The sequence below is a fragment of the Oncorhynchus clarkii genome, chromosome 20 (genome assembly GCF_045791955.1).
Source record: "Oncorhynchus clarkii lewisi isolate Uvic-CL-2024 chromosome 20, UVic_Ocla_1.0, whole genome shotgun sequence".
In the NCBI taxonomy this organism is placed as follows: Eukaryota; Metazoa; Chordata; class Actinopteri; order Salmoniformes; family Salmonidae; genus Oncorhynchus; species Oncorhynchus clarkii.
The window spans coordinates 76063580-76081930 of NC_092166.1; the positions used below are offsets into that span (position 1 = coordinate 76063580).

At 39.5% G+C, this 18351-nt stretch overlaps 2 protein-coding genes across 3 annotated transcripts; both read right to left on the minus strand.

Moving 5' to 3' along the window:
• Positions 1–3150: 3150 nt before the first annotated feature.
• LOC139376915 (BCL2 associated athanogene 2) lies at positions 3151–5894 on the minus strand. The gene is made up of 3 exons (XM_071119910.1): positions 5550–5894; positions 4904–5013; positions 3151–4051 (listed from the first exon to the last, which is right to left on the minus strand). Exons 1-3 carry the CDS (start codon positions 5792–5794, stop codon positions 3657–3659), a joined length of 750 nt encoding a protein of 249 aa, XP_070976011.1. The 5' UTR covers positions 5795–5894; the 3' UTR covers positions 3151–3656.
• Positions 5895–6138: 244 nt separating this feature from the next.
• LOC139376914 (zinc finger protein 451) lies at positions 6139–17793 on the minus strand. Of its 2 annotated transcripts, none has more exons than XM_071119909.1 (13): positions 17739–17793; positions 17111–17170; positions 12421–12504; positions 11814–11927; positions 11574–11682; positions 11228–11378; positions 10989–11115; positions 10240–10399; positions 9603–9750; positions 7852–9362; positions 7658–7735; positions 7170–7244; positions 6139–6400 (listed from the first exon to the last, which is right to left on the minus strand). In XM_071119909.1, the coding sequence occupies exons 2-13, from the start codon at positions 17159–17161 to the stop codon at positions 6360–6362; spliced, it is 2649 nt and encodes an 882-aa protein (XP_070976010.1). In that variant the 5' UTR covers positions 17162–17170; positions 17739–17793; the 3' UTR covers positions 6139–6359. The 2 variants fall into 2 exon arrangements, 1 of the variants encoding a protein (XP_070976010.1); XR_011627970.1 differs by having other exon boundaries at positions 6141–6400; positions 6604–7244.
• Between the last annotated feature and the right edge of the window lie 558 nt (positions 17794–18351).

The following is an 18351-nucleotide window of genomic DNA, read 5'->3' on the forward strand; positions in this document are numbered from 1 at the left end:
AATGGTTAACTTACTCGTTTTTCGCTGTACAGTGGCAGCACAAGTGGGCTTTTGATTACTCCCCCATTCTATTGGCAGCCGAATCACATCACATGTGCGCTTACTGCACTACAGAAAACCTGCTAACAAAACAACAGTGCAGGGCATGCTCACTAATTAAAGGGCAATTACACAATTTCTTAGATTTTTCCAAGACGTCAAAAGTCATCCCCTGATGTGGTTTAAGCATAGTTATGAACACAGAGAAAACATTTGGGAAATCTGAAACCTGGAAAAACAAAACCAAGAAACCGTAATACAAAAAAATAAAAAAAACTGAAGTAGGCAAAAAATAAGATTTAGAAAGGCTCTACCAACATTGTTTGCTGTGAAGGACTTTACATTAGTGTGTGTGTCATCCTGCATCACAGCATTTTGGGGGAAGTTGAGGTCTGGTCCAATATTCACTATGCACCTAAGAGGGAAAGAAGTAGGGCCATCCTTGAAAAGTTTTAGTGAAATATAATATAGTTTGGACACACCTACTCATTCCAGGGTTTTTAATTATTTAATTTTTTTACTATTTTCTACATTGTAGAATAATAGTGAAGACATCAAAACTATGAAATAATACATATGGAATCATGTAGTAACCAAGAAAGTGTTAAACAAATCAAAATATATTTCGATTTTAGATTCTTCAAAGTAGAAGAATCTACTTTAGAGAATTTGGCAGTACGTCCAACCGGCCTCACAACCACAGACCATGTGTAACCACGCCAGCCTCTTCACATCCGGCTTCTTCACCTGCGGGATCATCTGAGACCAGCCACCCGGAAAGTTGATGAAACAGGAGTATTTCTGTCTGATTGGCAGGGCCTGGCTACCAGCCTATGACTGCACCCCTGCCCAGTCATGTGAAATCCATAGATCAGGGAATCAAACCCAATATCCTGGCGTTGCAAAGCTCTACCAAGATGTATGACAGGGTTATAAATCCTATTTGTGCAGACTCAATTGAATGACTTATATGGCCTTTATTAAGAGGTGCTTATGCCACCCTTTATAAAGCACAGATTTATGTCATATTTGACATGTTTGACACGTCATTTAAAGCATGACCACGTTGGGTCGTACACAATACGACCCAATGAAAAAAACATTGCAGGAATGTACTGGCTATGCTAAGAATGTGTTTATTTTACCCACATTTTAAATTGTGTAGGGTTTGTTAGAATAACAGATACACATTGCAATGAGACCCCCCCCCCCCAAAAAAAAAAAAATAAGATAATATAATAAAATAATAATAATAAGAATGCCATGTTTCAACATCAGTGACTTGCTTAAAAAAATATCTAAATATGTGTTAATGGACATATAAAATGACTGCCTAGTATCCTATTCTGTATGTGCATGTGCTCGTGTTGCTTACTCTGCACCTGCATGTGAAATGCCTATTCATGATGTATTGACATGGTACATTGTCTCTAATGAGGTCTCACAGATAGTACTGTTACTTTGGCTATTTCTGGACTGGTCGTTCACAAGTACATACAGTTGAAGTCGGAAGTTTACATACACTTTAGCCAACTACATTTAAACTCAGTTTTTCACAATTCCTGACTTTTAATCCTAGGAAAAATCCCCTGTTTTAGGTCAGTTAGGATCACCACTTTATTTTAAGAATGTGAAATGTCAGAATAATAGTAAAGAGAATAATTTCTTTCATTGCATTCCCTGTGGGTCAGATGTTCACATACACTCAATTAGTATTTGGTAGTATTGCCTTTAAATTGTTTAACTTGGGTCTAACGTTTCAGTTAGCCTTCCAAAAGCTTCCCACAATAAGTTGGGTGAATTTTGGCCCATTTCTCCAGACAGAGCTGGTGTAACTGAATCAGGTTTGTAGGCCTCCTTGCTCGCACACACTTTTTCAGTTCTGCCCACACATGTTCTATGGGATTGAGGTCAGGGCTTTGTAATGGCCACTCCAATTCCTTGACTTTGTTGTCCTGAAACCATTTTGCCACAACTTTGGAAGTATGCTTAGGGTCATTGTCCATTTGGAAGATACATTTGCGACCAAGCTTTAACGTCCTTACTGATGTCTTGAGATGATTCTTCAATATATCCACATAATAATTCTTCCTCATGATGCCATCTATTTTGTGAAGTGCACCAGTCCCTCCTGCAGCAAAGCACCCCCACAACATGATGCTGCCACCTCCGTGCTTTACGGTTGGGATGGTGTTCTTCGGTTTGCAAGCCTCCCCCTTTTTCCTCCAAACATAGCGATGGTCATTATGGCCAAACAGTTCTATTTTTGTTTCATCAGACCAGAGGACATTTCTCCAAAAAGTACCATCCATGTGGGGTTGCAAACCGTAGTCTGGCTTTGGTTATGGCGGTTTCCTCTAGGAGGCAGAACGCGTCTCCTTCCTGAGCGGTATGATGGCTGTGTGATCCCATGGTGTTTATACTCGCGTACAATTGTTTGTACAGATGAATGTGGTACCTTCAGGTGTTTGGAAATTGCTTCCAAGGATGAACCAGACTTGTGCAGGTGTACAATTTTTTTTCTGAGGTCTTGGCTGATTTTTTGTGATTTTCCCATGATGTCAAGAAAAGAGGCACTGAGTTTGAAGGTCGGCCTTGATATACGTCTACAGGTACACCTCCAATTGACTCAAATGATGTCAATTAGACTATCAGAAGCTTCTAAAGCCATGACATAATTTTCTGGAATTTTCCAAGCTGTTTAAAGGCACAGTCAACTTTAATGTATGTAAACTTCTGACCCACTGGAATTGTAATACAGTGAATTATAAGTGTAATAATCTGTCTGTAAACAATTGTTGGAAAAATGACTTGTCAAGCACAAAGTAGATGTCCTAACTGACTTGCCAAAACTATAGTTTGTTAACAAGAAATTTGTGGAGTGGTTGAAAAACTAGTTTTACTGACTCCAACCTAAGTGTATGTAAACTTCTGACGTCAACTGTATGTACGTAACATATCTTTACATATAGATATTAACTTAATTTAGCTGATTAACTGTCTCAGTACCTTGCCTTGTGTTTTCAGGTAGGTTGTGACCCGGGCTTACAGTAATGACTGGAGAGTAGCAAAACATGTCAAGGATTAAGACTGTAAATGATCACATTAAGATGGTTCAACAAAAACAATGTTGATGCATTTTTTAATTGCCTTAATGAGTGGCAGCCTGAGTGCTTATTGAAACTACATAAGGCAGTGTGTAGGTAACTGAACTGACATTCAAAACAATAATGTGACAATGTTAGTAATGTTAAGATGTGTAAAACGTTTTTATATGCAATATTTATGGTGACAGGGTTTGAATGTGACATTAGTGGTAGTAGAATACAGTGGTAGTCATAAGGACTTTTCAAATGTTCAAGGCAAAGCACTTTAAAGGTTCAAGTTATATAGAACAGACTATATTTATCCAGTGTAGGTAGACCTGTCATTTATCCAGTCTAGGTAGACCTGTACTTTAGTATGGACTCCTTATGCCATGACAGGAAGACGGGTGGACGCTATCTTTCACTAATTATGGGAAATAATAGCATGGTAATGAGGAGTTTGGTCTCCCAATATATTATGACTTTCTATTAGTTAGGGCTATTAGGGGGGTTGAATCAGTATGAGTGCCTTCATTTGCCATTGGCACTGTTTAAGTCATCCACTTTCTGATGATCCATTATCTTGATATTCTTCTCAGCATTATCCACGTTCCTTATCAGAGTTTCCAGCCTCCTCTTGATTTTTTTCTGATCTTCCAGGGCGCAGGTGATGACGATCGTCTGGAATTTTGTATCGATAGGAACCGGTGGTGCCTCGGTCACACAGGCAGCGTGCAGTGCCATCAGGCCCTTTCTGGCCCCATCCATGTCGTCAAGCAACTTTGCAGCAAGCTCATCAATCAAAGAGGTAGCCTTGCGTAGCGCATCCTCTTGTGTGGAGTTTCTAATGATTTCCACTGATATTTCAACTGTCAGCGTCCTACCCAGAAGACGGTTAGCAGTTAAAGATAGTTCCTCTCTCTCTCCTGAAAAAGAGAGATAGCACAGTGTTATCAGATGTTGGTGTTAAAGGCCAGGTGTAGTCAAAACATTTATTTTCCTATGTTTTATATATATATATATATTGGAATAATATTGTAAAATTGTGAAATCATGAGCTAAATTAGGTAATAGACCAATTTGAGAGTTCCAAACCTCTGCCAATAACAGCTAATTTTCAGTTTTACACTCCCCACTTAAACCACTCCCAGACAGTACTAACATTCTTGGTTGAGAAATTGCTCTTTTTGCTAAATATATATATAAAAAGAAAAGAGCAATTTCTCAACCAAGAATGTTGCTAGTACTGTCTGGGAGTGGTTTCAAGTGGGGAGGGGAAAATTGAAAAATAGCTGTTTATATATATTTATATATTACATTTTAATTGAAAACAATCACAGGTGCTTAATTGTTACCCAGAAATGATTTGATATTGAGATAAAAATGGCTGCATTGCACCTTTAACAGAACAGTTCACTAAAGTAAAAGTTTGTCAGAAGTACCAAAATCTTACAGATGTTCTGACAAGAAGAATTCCTGTCTATGCCATAAAAGTAGATTAGGCCTATAGCCATGCCACCCCACATGGGGAATTGCATGGTACTTACCTTTCCCGTGCATTTTGGATTGAGGTAGGCTGTATAGCTGGATTTGCAAAAGTCATGACAGGACCTGGACTCAACCTAAGACCCTTTTTGAGCTCTTAAAACATCAGTGAGTGAACTATCACTTTAAATAAGAATTTCTACCAGTGAAGTGTCCCTTTGTTTCAACCAAATGTATGCTTTTTAAGCATAAGTTATCCAACCTGAGATATCTGTTGGCTATCAAACACATACCGTCACAAATACTGCGCATTTCTTCACTATTCTTTATGGACTGGATCATATCAAGTAAGCACTCTCTCTCCTGTTCCATTGAAGTTGCGGCTTCGCGTAAAGCCTCCACCCTAAAACAGATGTCATTGTCATGAGATATTTCGATAGGTTATGTATGGTAAGTGTTAGTACGTGACTCAGAGAAAGTTGTGATCATATTATTCATCCCATTGCACATTCTACAACTGTTTTTCGGTGTTGATTTCAAACATTTTTTTTTTTTTTTTTACAGCTATTTAAATAAGGTTATGATGTTATTTTAAAAGGACACAGTCTGGCACCGTAAAATATTCAAATAAACCACTGTTGTAAATGATACGGTCATGGCGTACACTGTAGTGTGCACACGTATTCAGAGAACTTTCTTCCTTCTTCCACTGGCACCGTCTACTGCTTTCTATGTTTAGAATCAGTTTAAACAAGCTGTTGCATGGAACCAGAGATTGTGTAGCCGAATAGTGTGTATTCTTCAAAGAAACTAGACAAACAAAGGCATATGATAGCGTTACAGTAGCCTACAATGACAAGTGTGCGCTCTGTATTTACAACAAGGATGAATTGTCTTCTCTATACAGTATTCAGGCCAGCTGTCTGTAAAAGAGCCTACCTTATTTCCAGCTGGTCCAAACTTTCAAGAAGTCGTCCGGAGCGATCTGCCATAGACATTGATCTGCTGAATTTGCCATTAGCGGCTTCAATCATTTTAGCCTGGTGGATTTTCGCTTGTGCCATAGTTAGTATAATGATCTCCCTCGAGATTAAATTCCAATGGACACCTAACGGTGCACTAGCTGGTCCCAAGAGCACAACGTAGAGGTTTCTGCTTGACAGACAGCGCCACAGAGTAAACATTTCCAAACATGGGCTGGAACTTCCCTTGCTGTTTTTACCGAACCATCGGACGGGACTGAGGATTGCACTTCTGGAACGTTCAAGAGGGTGGGATTCTTTCTCCACTGCAGCCAGTAGAACGACCTAATCTTGTCTAGTTAAATAACGGTTTAAAAAATATATATATATATATATATATATATATATATATATATATATATATATATATATATATATATATATATATATATAATATAATACATAAATATATATATATAAATAACGACGACCTAATATAATTTACTTGTTGACAATATCCAGACATCCAATGATTAATGTTAAAAGTTCAAAGAAAGAGACAAGGAAAATACTTAACATCTTTATTAAAAAAAAAAAGCTCTGAACATGTGATAAAGATGCATACACGGTATGCCTCAACATAATCTTTACAGTTCATATGTTACTACAGTTATTACTGTGTAATCACATCGGTATAAGGGTGTCGTAAAGTGTAACGATTTTGAAAGTAGCTGATATGTTACACATCTAAATAAATGACAGGCTACCAGAAAGTAACATTTGCTGATCAGTATTCAAGAAGGCTTCTTTTGAGAGCTTCCTCCATCTCTGTGAAGATAAATTGGGGGGAACAACAGGAGAAAAAAAAATCAATATAATGTCAACCTAAATAAGAAATATAACTGTCTCAAAAACACACGAGACTACCATCTCAAAACCATTCAAAAAGTGTTCATGCTGTTCTCTACACCAACTATCTGAATATCCCAGTGTGCATTAAACGTCACTATGATTTGATTAGACATACTCACACTAAGGTTATTCTTCAAGCATGTCACGCTGGTTAAAAAAAGAGAGGTATCATCTTGTTTTTATTATGCTACATCTATCTACATGACCAGATTGGGCAACCGCTTCAAAACCTTTCTGGCCATTCAAATGAGGCAATATGCAACAGGGATTGGCTGATATATGATTAAATAATATCGTGAAGTGCAAGACGATATATTGTGATGTGCAAGACTATACTGTATTTGAACTTTACAAATTAAAACTGTGCAGTTTTACCAGTTAGGCTCTATCAATATGTTGAAAAGGAAGTCCATATGAATGAACTAAGCATTATTTTTTTGCCACACAAAGATTATTTAAATGAGAATGTGACTAATAAGATTTTTTTTTAAAGCACAAAAATGTCACAGTCTGGAATTACTTAGTCATTTCCGGCGCAAAACAATTATCGCATATCGTGATATTTGGATTAGCATATCGTAGAAGAGGTCTAACCTAAAAATCTCCCAACTCTAACGTGTAAACTAAAATGTAACTACTGAAAAGCTCCTCAAATAAACAAAGATAAGTAAAGGTGTTTACACACCAATATCAAAGTCAGTTGGCTCTCTTGCTTCTTCTGCACTTAAAGCCAAGGCACGCTTCATCTCCTCAGATTCATCTGAAACACAATGGAAATGGACAAAAAAAGAGAATCTCAGTTGGAAAAAAAAACAGCACTTTAGGAAATATTTCTAAGAAACCTTCTATAGCTATTTAATATCTATGGTAGATGTCATTCACCAAATCACTGAACAGACCAAAATACAAGAAACCTTCTATAGCTATTTTACATTTGAGTTATTTAGCAGACGCTCTTATCCAGAGCGACATAAAGGAGCAATTAGGGTTAAGTGCCTTGCTCAAGGGTACATCAACAGATTTTTCAGCTAGCCAGCTCAGGTATTCAAACCAACAAGCTTTCGGTTACTGGCCCAACGCTCTTAACCGCTAGCATAGCTGCAGCTATATCATTTCTATGGTCGATGTCATTCACCAAATCACTGAACAGATCAGCAAACAAAAAATAATCACCTCCATGGGGTTCAGTGTCATCTCTGACCTCATCCAAGTTCACAGCGATGGCATGTTTCATATCGTCAAACTCCTCCACTATTAAATAAAAAAGTATGAATCAAATCAGTTTTCTAAGACCAGGAAGGTCAGTGCAGTGGAAATTAATCACGGAACACAGTCCAAACTCAAAGCAGACTTGAAAGCAGACTTGCCATTCACTTCCGGTTTAATCTCCACAGCAGCCAGTGTCTTAACAGCGGAGGAAGTTGCTGCCTTCTCCGTACGACTCTCACCTCCATCTCTAGAGCTGGAGCAAGGCTCCAGAAAGCAGTGCTGGGAGTGGTAGTGGTTATGGAAACTGGGCACGTCGTTATGACTCTTCTGACAGGATCCACACACCACGTCAAAGGTCTTCTCTAGCCCCAAGGCTTCGTGTTGAGAGTGGACATGAGTCTTAATCTGAGCAAAGGAGGCTACCTTGATGTCGCATGGTGCGCATACAAAGCTGCATTTGTCTTCACTGGACAGCAGCTTCATGCATCGTGTGAAAGTAGCCTTCCTTTCGTCTTCTGCCTTTTCTGACGACATGCATGGACACAGACATTCACTGGTTGTTGCCAGATGACTGGAGTTGTAGTTTTCGGCCTCAGTGGGTCTATCAACCCCAGGCACATCCATGAGGTAGTAGTCCTTACTGTGCAGGCTTCTATAGTGCTCCTGGAACTCCCCCTCGGTGTCATACTGCATGCTGTCACAGAGCCCGCAGAAGTAGCGTGTCACTATTTGGTTGCTGTGCTCGTTCACACAGTGCCTGCGTAATGTGTCCTCCTTGAAGAACTTCTGTGGGCAGTGGCCACAGGCAAACCTCTGGAAACTGTGGTTTCTCACATCTCTGCAGTGCTTGTGCACGGCTCGCTCCGAGTCAAAGATGTCCTCACACATTCTGCACAGCCACCTCTCGTCCTGTTTGGGGAGACATGTGGGAGTTGTAGTTCTAGCCCTGGGCTCAGTGGGAGCGCTGGGTCTGCCACTGGTGGAGGGTTTGGAATAGGAGATGGGAGCAGGCTCCTCGTCTGATACCTCTCTTTCCCTGAAGTAAGTGTGTCCACTGTGGGTCTCTGACACATGCAACAGGATGTCCTCGTGACGTGGCATGTCCACCTTGCACAGCCGGCAGTGGAATAGGAAGTTTGAGAGGTGGGCGCCGCCATGAAAGCGGCTCATGTGCAGGCGAGTGATGGACGACTCATCCATACGCTTTCCACACACACCACATTGATGGAATATCTGATTGGCAGTTAAAAGGTGCTTGCTTGCCATGGCCTCCTCTGAAAAGCGCTGGCCACATTCACAGAACCATGCCACTATCGAGACACTCGTTGAGGGCCCAGCACTGCCATTCAAAGTTCCCCCGCGTCTCTGGCGCTTGGCTGGGTATCCAACAGAATCACCTCTCTCCTTGTCCCTCTTCTGTGATGGGGCAACCGCAGCCCTCTTGGCGTGTTGGATTTCATAGAAATTGCTGTAGTGCAGAATCGCCCTTTCCATGGTGCTGTTGACCTCAGTAATGTGCCGACTCAATTCTTTGTGCCTGTCAACTTGACCTTGGGTGAGGAACAGTTTGCAACACACAGAGCACTGGCCCAGCACCTGCAGTTGTTTCATAACCTGCACCACTGTTTTCACTGCCTCAGCCCTGGCACTGCCCTCTCTGCACTGCACACTGAGGGAGAAGAATAACATTAACAAAATGACAAATAAGATGATTTATCCATATGAAGGAAGTGAGATGTTGAATATGTATGTCTGTTATTGATTTATTTTCTAATACACAGACAAACTGTTTATGAACAATTTGTACCTACACTGCAATTATACCTGCCTATGTAACAACCATGTAATTGCATGTACACTAACGCCATAGAGTTCAAAAGTACACAAACACATACAGATATAAACTTACTTGAAGTGGGCCTGTGCTTCCATGTGTGAGTTAAGCCCCTTTCGGCATGTTGTACATCTCACGCTGAATATAACCTCCTTACATAAAGCAGTAAGACGATTCTTCGCATATCGAGGGATGGGAACTGGCAATGCTGTCCCTGTAGTTTCTTTTGTTCAGAAAGAGAACAAAATAGCTGGTTACATGTTTCAATAGAGCAAACTAATAGCAGTGTATTTGGTTAAGTTATCCCGTCCAAGCACTATTCATTTGCACAACCTATTTGCTCTACATGCAGATGGGGCGGCAGGGTAGCCTAGTGGTTAGAGCGTTATAATAACTGCCAGTTCAAATCCCCGAGCTGACAAGGTACAAATCTGTCGTTCTGCCCCTGAACAGGCAGTTAACCCACAGTTCCTAGGCCGTCATTGAAAATAAGAATCTGTTCTTAACTGACTTGCCTAGTTAAATAAAAGGTCAAATAAAAAATAAAATAACTAGTAATGCCAATAACAGCATAAAGAGAGTCCATATGCCGTTTATCTTTTCTCTTTCCGCCTAAATCCAATTTTCATGAGTGGAATATTTAGTGTTGATGCAGATTCATATCCTTGTTACATGATTGATTATACTTAAGAGTGGGAGAGGCAAGGCTTACCACTCATGATGATGGACTGAGAGAAGTGGTTTTTGGCCGCCATGTGATGGAGGCACTCGTCCCTGGTGTAGAACAGGAAGTAGCAGACAGGGCAGGCGAAGCAGACGATGGACTGGCAGGTCTGACTGTGGTCATGGTCTTCATTAGGCGAGGAGGACAGCTAAACAAAATAACAATTTCCCCACACAATGAAAGTCAATACTTTTTTTTAGCTGGATTGAAATGTGTATGCATTATCTGTGGTTGAAGACTTAAACAAGAATATTAAAGTATTCATTTTCATTTCATATTTTTTTAATCTTGAGATATAATAGTATGGCAACTACCCCCAAATAATTGATCTTCCTCATTGGTATTTAGTGCCACCAAGTGTATATCACAGCTAAATGCTGCTCTCTACTGCTTTGGTAGAGATGGACATCCAGTTCCCTCCATCCAATAACAAAAGCTGTTGCAGGAATGTAAAGTATTGTTACATTGTTTACGTTTTTAACCTCCAATTTTAAAACAGGAAGACTACTGTATAAAGGTGGTCGGTCGGACGGACTACTTGCAAGTAAAAAGCTACTTTATAGTTTGAAACGGCATTCAGAAATGTCCTTTTTCTCCTCATGGTACTTGATTCCTTTAGGTTAGGAATAAAGACAGGTAGAATTCTTGCATAGAGCACATTTGAATGACATGTGACTGAACACAATTGAAAGTGCTGTCATCTTCTAACAGCGGTTGATTTTACAGGCACAACCAACCATTGACTGCTGATGCACCCTCCAAGCCTCTTTGGTTTCAAAATGCAGACCACAGGCAACGCAAGCAAACAGCTCAGTTGGGCTTCCTTTCAGGTAGATGGTCGGATCACAAGGAGAGTGGTCAAACCTGCAAACACAAAGAAATAAGTATTTCTCAAGGCAACTCATGGCTAAAATAAAAGTTGGTTGTTTATTATGTATAATTGTCACAGAAATATAAATCTCATATATTATCTAACCTTTTCAAGTGACCTTCCAGGAGAGGCACGTTGTCATAAACCCGACCACAGTTGATCACTGGACAGGTATGTGTAGATGAGCTACTGGTAGGAAAGGGGACCTGTCTGCGTCTCCAGCTAGCTCCAGTATTGATGATACCAGGTTTCACACCTGAGAACAGACAATGGCAAGACTGAGATGCTGCTTTTCTAACAAATGAAGTTAAACTTTCTGTGTGCTAGTTGGGACCGTTCATTAAATGTCTCGGAGTAACTATGCTGATCACTTTAGATCCTAGATCAGCATTCCTACGCTGAGACATTTCATGAATACGGGTCCAAAACTCTAGTACAAAAGAGACATTACCTGGCATCTTTAACCACATATCCACACAGCGCTTGGCATCATATGCATGTCCATTGGGACTAAATGCCAGTTCCTGCCGCCCATGAGCCTTTTGTGAGATTTGCTTCTCCTGAAATAATGCGAGCAGAGACAGGACCAAAATGAAGAACCGTGCAGACATTATAGCACCCACAAAAGACAAGTGCAGAACAAGCTTCAAATGGTTAATAAGATTATCATACCAACTTGAAGTGTCCTTACCTTGAAGGCTTTACACTTCTCTTCTCTTTCCTTTCTCTCCACAGAGACTTGCTGAGCCAGTCTGTCCAAAGTGGAGGTGACCTGAGCCTTCTGTCGCTCAATCTCATCTTCAATCTTCACAATAAAAAATAAAGGTGAACATTATATACTACTTACATAACATTTACATTTCTTTTTTGTGGTACTTTTACCCCATTTTCGTGATATCTAATTGGTTGTTACAGTCTTGGCTCATCGCTGTAACTCCACTACGGACTCAGGAGAGGCGAAGGTCGAGAGCCATGCATCCTCCGAAACACGACCCTGCCAAGCCACACTGCTTTTTGACACACTGCTCGCTTAACCCGGAAGCCAGCTGCACCAATGTGTCGGGGGAAACACCGTGCAGCTGGCGACCGAAGTCGGCAGAGTCGCCGAGAGCGCTAGAGTGCGAAGGGACAAGGAAATCGCGGCCGGCCAAACCCTTCCCTAAAGGCCAGCCTGGGACCTGTGACACAGCCTGTGGTCGAACCCGGGCTGTTACTTTTTTTAAATGGTCTTCCACCAACCTTTCCATATGTCATTACAGTTTGGATTGAATTTATTATCTTTCACTTGACACACTCACTGTCTCTGCCATGGGTAAACTGTCATCGTCTTCGCCCTCACTCAGTAAATCAATACACTCCAGTACAGGTCTGAGTGGAGCCTCCTGAAACAAAATAGTTAAATGGATGAGACACTGTCTGACACTGTTTTTAAATAAACTGTTGACTCACTTAGACACTGTCTGAATTTTGTAGAAGAATACGGAATAGTTTTTTAACAATATGGGAACTGTAGTAGATGACCTAATCTGACTCAAACATCCACGTTTGGGTCAATTTCAATTCAACTAATGCATAGGATGAAAATGTGTAGCCTTTTACACTTGTACCCTTATAAAAGTTGAAAATGGCAGATTTGGAAACTGATAAGCACCTAAATTGGAACACAGTTGCTGTAAAGTAACATGCTATAAATTACGTCAGAGCTCAGGCTCTGCACTTCATATGCGACAAGAAGTTGTCTGAGTGAGGAAAATGCTGTAAATTAAAAGGACTCAATGTATTTTGAAAGATGAGACTGAGGATTATAATAAATAACACTTTGATGTCATACAAGCAAGCCAAACACCCATGACTCCAAAAGTGCACTTTACATTTCCATACAAAACCTGTCATATACAGTGTCAACGTTTATGATCACTATGTTTGATGTACATTTACTAGATGACATGGCGTCATACCCTGGGTTGTTCTGAACAGAATGAGCCTGTTTGTCTATTAGAAAGAAAATTTGCCATGGAACACGGCAAATAGTACAATACATGTCAAATGCACATAAAATCAACAGTGTCATTTTTGGATTCAGTCTTGTGTCAGGTGAACTGTCGTGTCCTGTCAACCAATGTCATTTTGTAAATTGGGTGAACTATCCCTTTAACATTGAGGGTGGGAGGGGGGGTTAAAAAAAAAAAATTAAAGAAACTATTATCACCTAATAGCAGGAACAGCATCATCTATATTAGGATGTAGATTGGAACCAAAACTGAACGACTTCAACTACTAATTTCTCTGCACAGGATTTAATTATTATTTTTTTTTACTGAAAATACATTACAAAGGATGAAGAAACAATATACTACTTGTCAGATAAAGAACTGATACTGTACAGTGACTTGAAATAGTATTCACACCCCTAGACTTTTCCACATTTTGTTGTTACGAAGTGAGACTAAAATGGATTTGTCAGTTTTTGTCAACAATCTAAAACACAATACTCTAATGTCAAAGTGGAACAAAAATTCCAACATTTGTTAAACATTTATGAAAAATAAAACGAATATATATTGATTAGATAAGTATCAATAAATGTTAGAATCTCCTTTGGCAGTGATTACAGCTGTGTAAGTCTCTAAGAGCTTTGTGCATCTGTATTGTGCAACATTTGCCCATTATTATTTTCAAAATTCTTCAATCATTATCTTCTTGGTAAGCAACTCCAGCGTAGATTTGGTCTTCTGTTTTAGGTTATTGTCCTGCTGAAAGGCAAATTCATCTCCCAGTGTCTGATGGAAAGCAGACAACCATATTTTCCTGTAGGATTTTGCCTGCGCTTAGCCCATTCCGTTAATTTTTTTTATCCTGAAAAACTCCCCAATCTATAACGATTACAAGCATACCCATAACATGATGCAGCAACCGCTATGTTTGAAAATATGGAGAATATTTTCATTTTGTACAAGCTTCCTTCGTTTCACTCTGTCAATTAGGTTAGTATTGCAGAGTAATTACAAAGTTGTTGAGCCATCTTCAGTTCTCCTATAACAGCCCTTAAACTCTGTAACTGTTTTAAATTCACCATTGGCCTAGTAGTGACTTTGTAGTGACTGGGTGTATCGATACACCATCTAAAGTGCAACTAATAACTTCACCATGCCCAAAAGGGATATATTTCTACCCATCTACCAAGGCATAGGCATTGGAAAACCTCCCTGTTTTTTGTGGCTGAATATGTGTTTCAAATTCACTGCTCAGCTGAAGGACCTTACACATACAGTGCCTTCGGAAAGTATTCAGACCCCTTGACTTTGTACATCTTTTGTTACGTTACAGCCTTATTCTAACATTGTTGTTTTTCCCCTCAATATAATCAAGCTATGACCAATACCACATAATGACAAAGCAAAAACAGGTTTAGAACATTTTGCTAATTTATAATAAAAATTAAAAAATGAAATATCACATTTACACAAGTTCAGACCCTTTACTCAGTACTTTGTTGAAGAACCTGTGGCAGCGATTGCAGCCTTGAGTCTAAAGTATGACGCTACAAGCTTGGCACACCTGTTTTTGGCGAGTTTTTCCCATTCTTCTCTGCAGATTCTCTCAAGCTCTGTCAGGTTGGATGGGTAGAATTGCTGTACAGTTATTTTCAGGTCTCTCCAGAGATGTCCGATCACATTCCAAGTCCAGGCTCTGGCTGGGCCACTCAAGGACATTCAGAGACTGTCCCAAAGCCACTCTTGCATTATCTTGGCTGTGTGCTTAGGGTCATTGTCCTGTTGGAAGGTGAACCTTCACCCCAGTCTGAGGTCCTGAGTGCTCTGGAGCAGGATTTCATCAAGGATCTCTCTGTACTTTGCTCCATTCATCTTTCCCTCGATCCTGACTAGTTTTCAGTCCCTGCCACTGAAAAACATCCCCACAGCATGATGCTGCCACCACCATGCTTCACCATAGGGATGGTGCCAGTTTTCCTCCAGATGTGACGCTTGGCATTCAGGCCAGAGTTCAATCTTGGTTTCATCAGACCAGAGTCTTTAGGTGCCTTTTGGCAAACTCCAAGCGGGCTGTCATATGCCTTCTACTAAGGAGTGGCTTCCGCCTGGTCACTCTATCATAAAAGGCCTGATTGGCAGAGTTCTGCAGAGATGGTTGTCCTTCTGGAAGTTTCTCACACCTCCACAGAAGAATTCTAGAGCTCTGTCAGAGTGACCATCGGATTATTTTCCTTTCCAAACCATGTCCATTGAATTTACCACAGGTTGACTCAAATCAAGTTGTAGAAATGGATCCATGGAAACTGGATGCACCAGAGCTCAATGTCGAGTCTCATAGCAAAGGGTCTGAATACTTATGTAAATAAGGTATTTCTGTTTTCGCTTTGTCATTATGGGGTAGTGTGTGTAGATTGCTGAGGAAAACATTTATTTAATCAATTTTAGAATAAGGCTGTAACCTAACAAAATGTGGAAAAGGTCAAGGGGTCTGAATACTTCCCGAAGGCACTATAATTGTATGTGTGGGGTGCAGAGATTAGGTATTTATTTTAAAAACACGTGAAATACTATTATTGCACAGAGTGAGTCCATGCAACTTGTTTAGCAAATGTTTACTCCTGAACTTATGTACTGTAGACATGCCACAACAAAGGGGTTGAATACTTATTGACTCAAGACATTCCAGCTTTTCATTTTTTATTAATTTGTAAAAATGTCAAAGTGGAATAATGTTTTTTGACATTATGGAGTAGTGTGTAGGCCATGACAAAAATTCTAAATTGAATCGATTTTAAAATCTTAAATTTAGGTAAATTTAATCGAAAATGTAATCTATGTAATTCCCAAAAGTAACTTAATCATGGGAGGGCCAAAAAACACCTTTCTTGTAAAAAATAGTTATAAATTGCTGAGGTGTAGTGACTTTTGAGAACGCAAGCTCAAGTACACAGTATAAAAATGATAAAAAATATGAAATATTTTATATTGTGCATTTCCTTTTCCCCAAAAACTGTATGAATAAGGTTGAAATTACATTATGTCTAAATATAGTAGAATACATTTATAAAATGACTAACTATAAGATTTCACCTTCCTTCTAACTGTAAAATACATATTTGTATATTTAGAGTTAGAGAAAAGGTTCATATTTTCTGAAGATCTCTTGATCAAAATGTTTGCCCCAACCGCTGTGAACGTCTCTCCGTCAATGATAAACAGAAAGTGTTTGTGTAAAATCTATGAATCTATCTCGGAATGTGCTATGGCAACAAAACCACTATCCTGCTGCTACGATGTAAGGATTCCAGGCATATGTGTTGTTAGTGGTTGTGACTTGGGTTCAGTTGATGGACAGTCGGAAGAGCGAATTAAATGGAAGGAGGGACATTCCAGCTTAATGTGGTGTCAGATTTCACACAGGCAGAAGAGACATTCACTCTGTATCCATGAGAATCAGGCCTACATCTAAATGCAAGCCATTTCGATCTATGGTGTCCACAGATTGATTTCTATGCAAAAATGTTGGTCAGAACCAGTACCAGAACCATGCAAGTCACCTAAACAGGGGACTTTACATCTAAAAGGATTTTAAATTCCGGCTATAACAACAAAATGTGTAAAAAGTCATGGGGTGTGAATACTTTCTGAAAGCACTGTGATGGGACTGGCGTGGGGGTCTTACTTAGAAAAAAACATTTGGTCCAAATCAGATTTGAGGTACTATTTGTATTAAATATGATATGAATCCTATAAATAAAAAAATAGCCAATGTGGGTGCAATCAATAAACTTAATTTCTCAGAGATTATATTTCAACAAAAGAATGTTGCAGGAATGCCAGCTAATCTTATCTGTTTCTAACTACAGAAACGATTTCAGAACAATATATGATGATGGTGGGTGTCATGGCTTGCTGAAATTACATGGAACGACGCAATGACAACATAGTAGAGAAACCTTTGAACCTTTGTTTCTGCAAATGACAAATCACTTACTGACACAAACTCCACCTCATCTTCATCTTCTGCTCCAGTCGGGGAGGACATTGATTTTATCTGGAGTAAAAAAAAAAAAACATAATAAAACAGACAACTCATCCAAATCGAATCCCACTGATAATAAACTAAACTTTGTCAACATCATTATCCTCATCCAGCTGTCAGTATGTCTGGCAGGGCTATGATGACCAATAAGTACATTGTTACAATGATAATAGCTAAAATCTAAAACAATGATAGCTAACTACAATTACAATGTCACAAATTGTTTGTTTTCATGCAAGTGTTCTCCAATTTGCCATCACGTGTGTTCAACACTAGCTAGCTAGCTATAACCCCTGCTAGCACTAGTGTGAATAACTGCTCCAATTCAACACTTTTGCTGACTAGTTAGCTAGCTAAACTAGTTGAAACATTGTCGAAGAAAACACAAGAACGAGGCAGCTTCCTTGGTCTAGCTAGCTAGCTAGCTAACGATAGTTAGCATGTCACCGTGCACAACAAGCAGTCTATACTTTGCAGACATTATAAACGTATTTATTAGGTAAAACCATTTAGCCACCCAAGTAGTTTGATAACTACATAATTATCGTTAAAGTAAATTTAAGCACAAGCGGACACTCACCAAGAAACGTTTTCGTGCAAAAGGGATGTTGATTTTCTGCGGGTGTTGCTGGGACTTGGAGTTCTAAGGAAAAGCGCACGGCGGAGCCACTTAGTTTCGCAGTGCTGCTGTCGCATTGGGGGGAAAACATAAAACTGTCGTGTCGACATTAATTAATTCATGAATTATAAAGGCAGTTATTTTTCTGGGGGGGAAAAAAAATCAAATTTTACTTTGGAATCAGACGCATTTGCCTTTAATCCAGGAAACAGATAAAGCTTAATTTTGACATAATTGTTATGTCAAAACCCTTTCATCTGTGCTTGAGCCTAGCTTGGCATGGGCCTACTAACAAATCTCTATTAAGCAGAGTCATTTCATGACAATTAGGCCTGTGTTATTATAGTTTAGCCTTAGCCTAGCATATTTAATACTACACTGTTTTAATTTAGCATATATCAGAGACCAGGTTGATGATAGAGACTGATCGTGATACTCAGACCATATATTTGCTGTGCGGAGCTCGGATGCCGATGCTCACTCCCCATGCATGAGTAAAAAAAAAAAAAAAAAAAAAAAAAAGCTCTTCTGCTGAGTCATGGGTTGTTGCCTTACATTATTGAAATCAATAGAA

What these genes read in the sequence shown, in the direction of transcription:
- LOC139376915 (XM_071119910.1), bottom strand. Translation starts at nt 5,794, where the DNA reads ATGTTTACTCTGTGGCGCTGTCTGTCAAGCAGAAACCTCTACGTTGTG. An exon ending in TTGGACCAGCTGGAAATAAG is followed by an intron (nt 5,014 to 5,549) that starts GTAGGCTCTTTT and finishes CATCTGTTTTAG; the next exon opens with GGTGGAGGCTTTACGCGAAG. An exon ending in AATGCGCAGTATTTGTGACG is followed by an intron (nt 4,052 to 4,903) that starts GTATGTGTTTGA and finishes TCTCTTTTTCAG; the next exon opens with GAGAGAGAGAGGAACTATCT.
- LOC139376914 (XM_071119909.1), bottom strand. Translation starts at nt 17,161, where the DNA reads ATGTCCTCCCCGACTGGAGCAGAAGATGAAGATGAGGTGGAGTTTGTG. An exon ending in CTGGAAGGTCACTTGAAAAG is followed by an intron (nt 11,116 to 11,227) that starts GTTAGATAATAT and finishes TTGTGTTTGCAG; the next exon opens with GTTTGACCACTCTCCTTGTG. An exon ending in GCCAACTGACTTTGATATTG is followed by an intron (nt 6,401 to 7,169) that starts GTGTGTAAACAC and finishes TTATCTTCACAG; the next exon opens with AGATGGAGGAAGCTCTCAAA.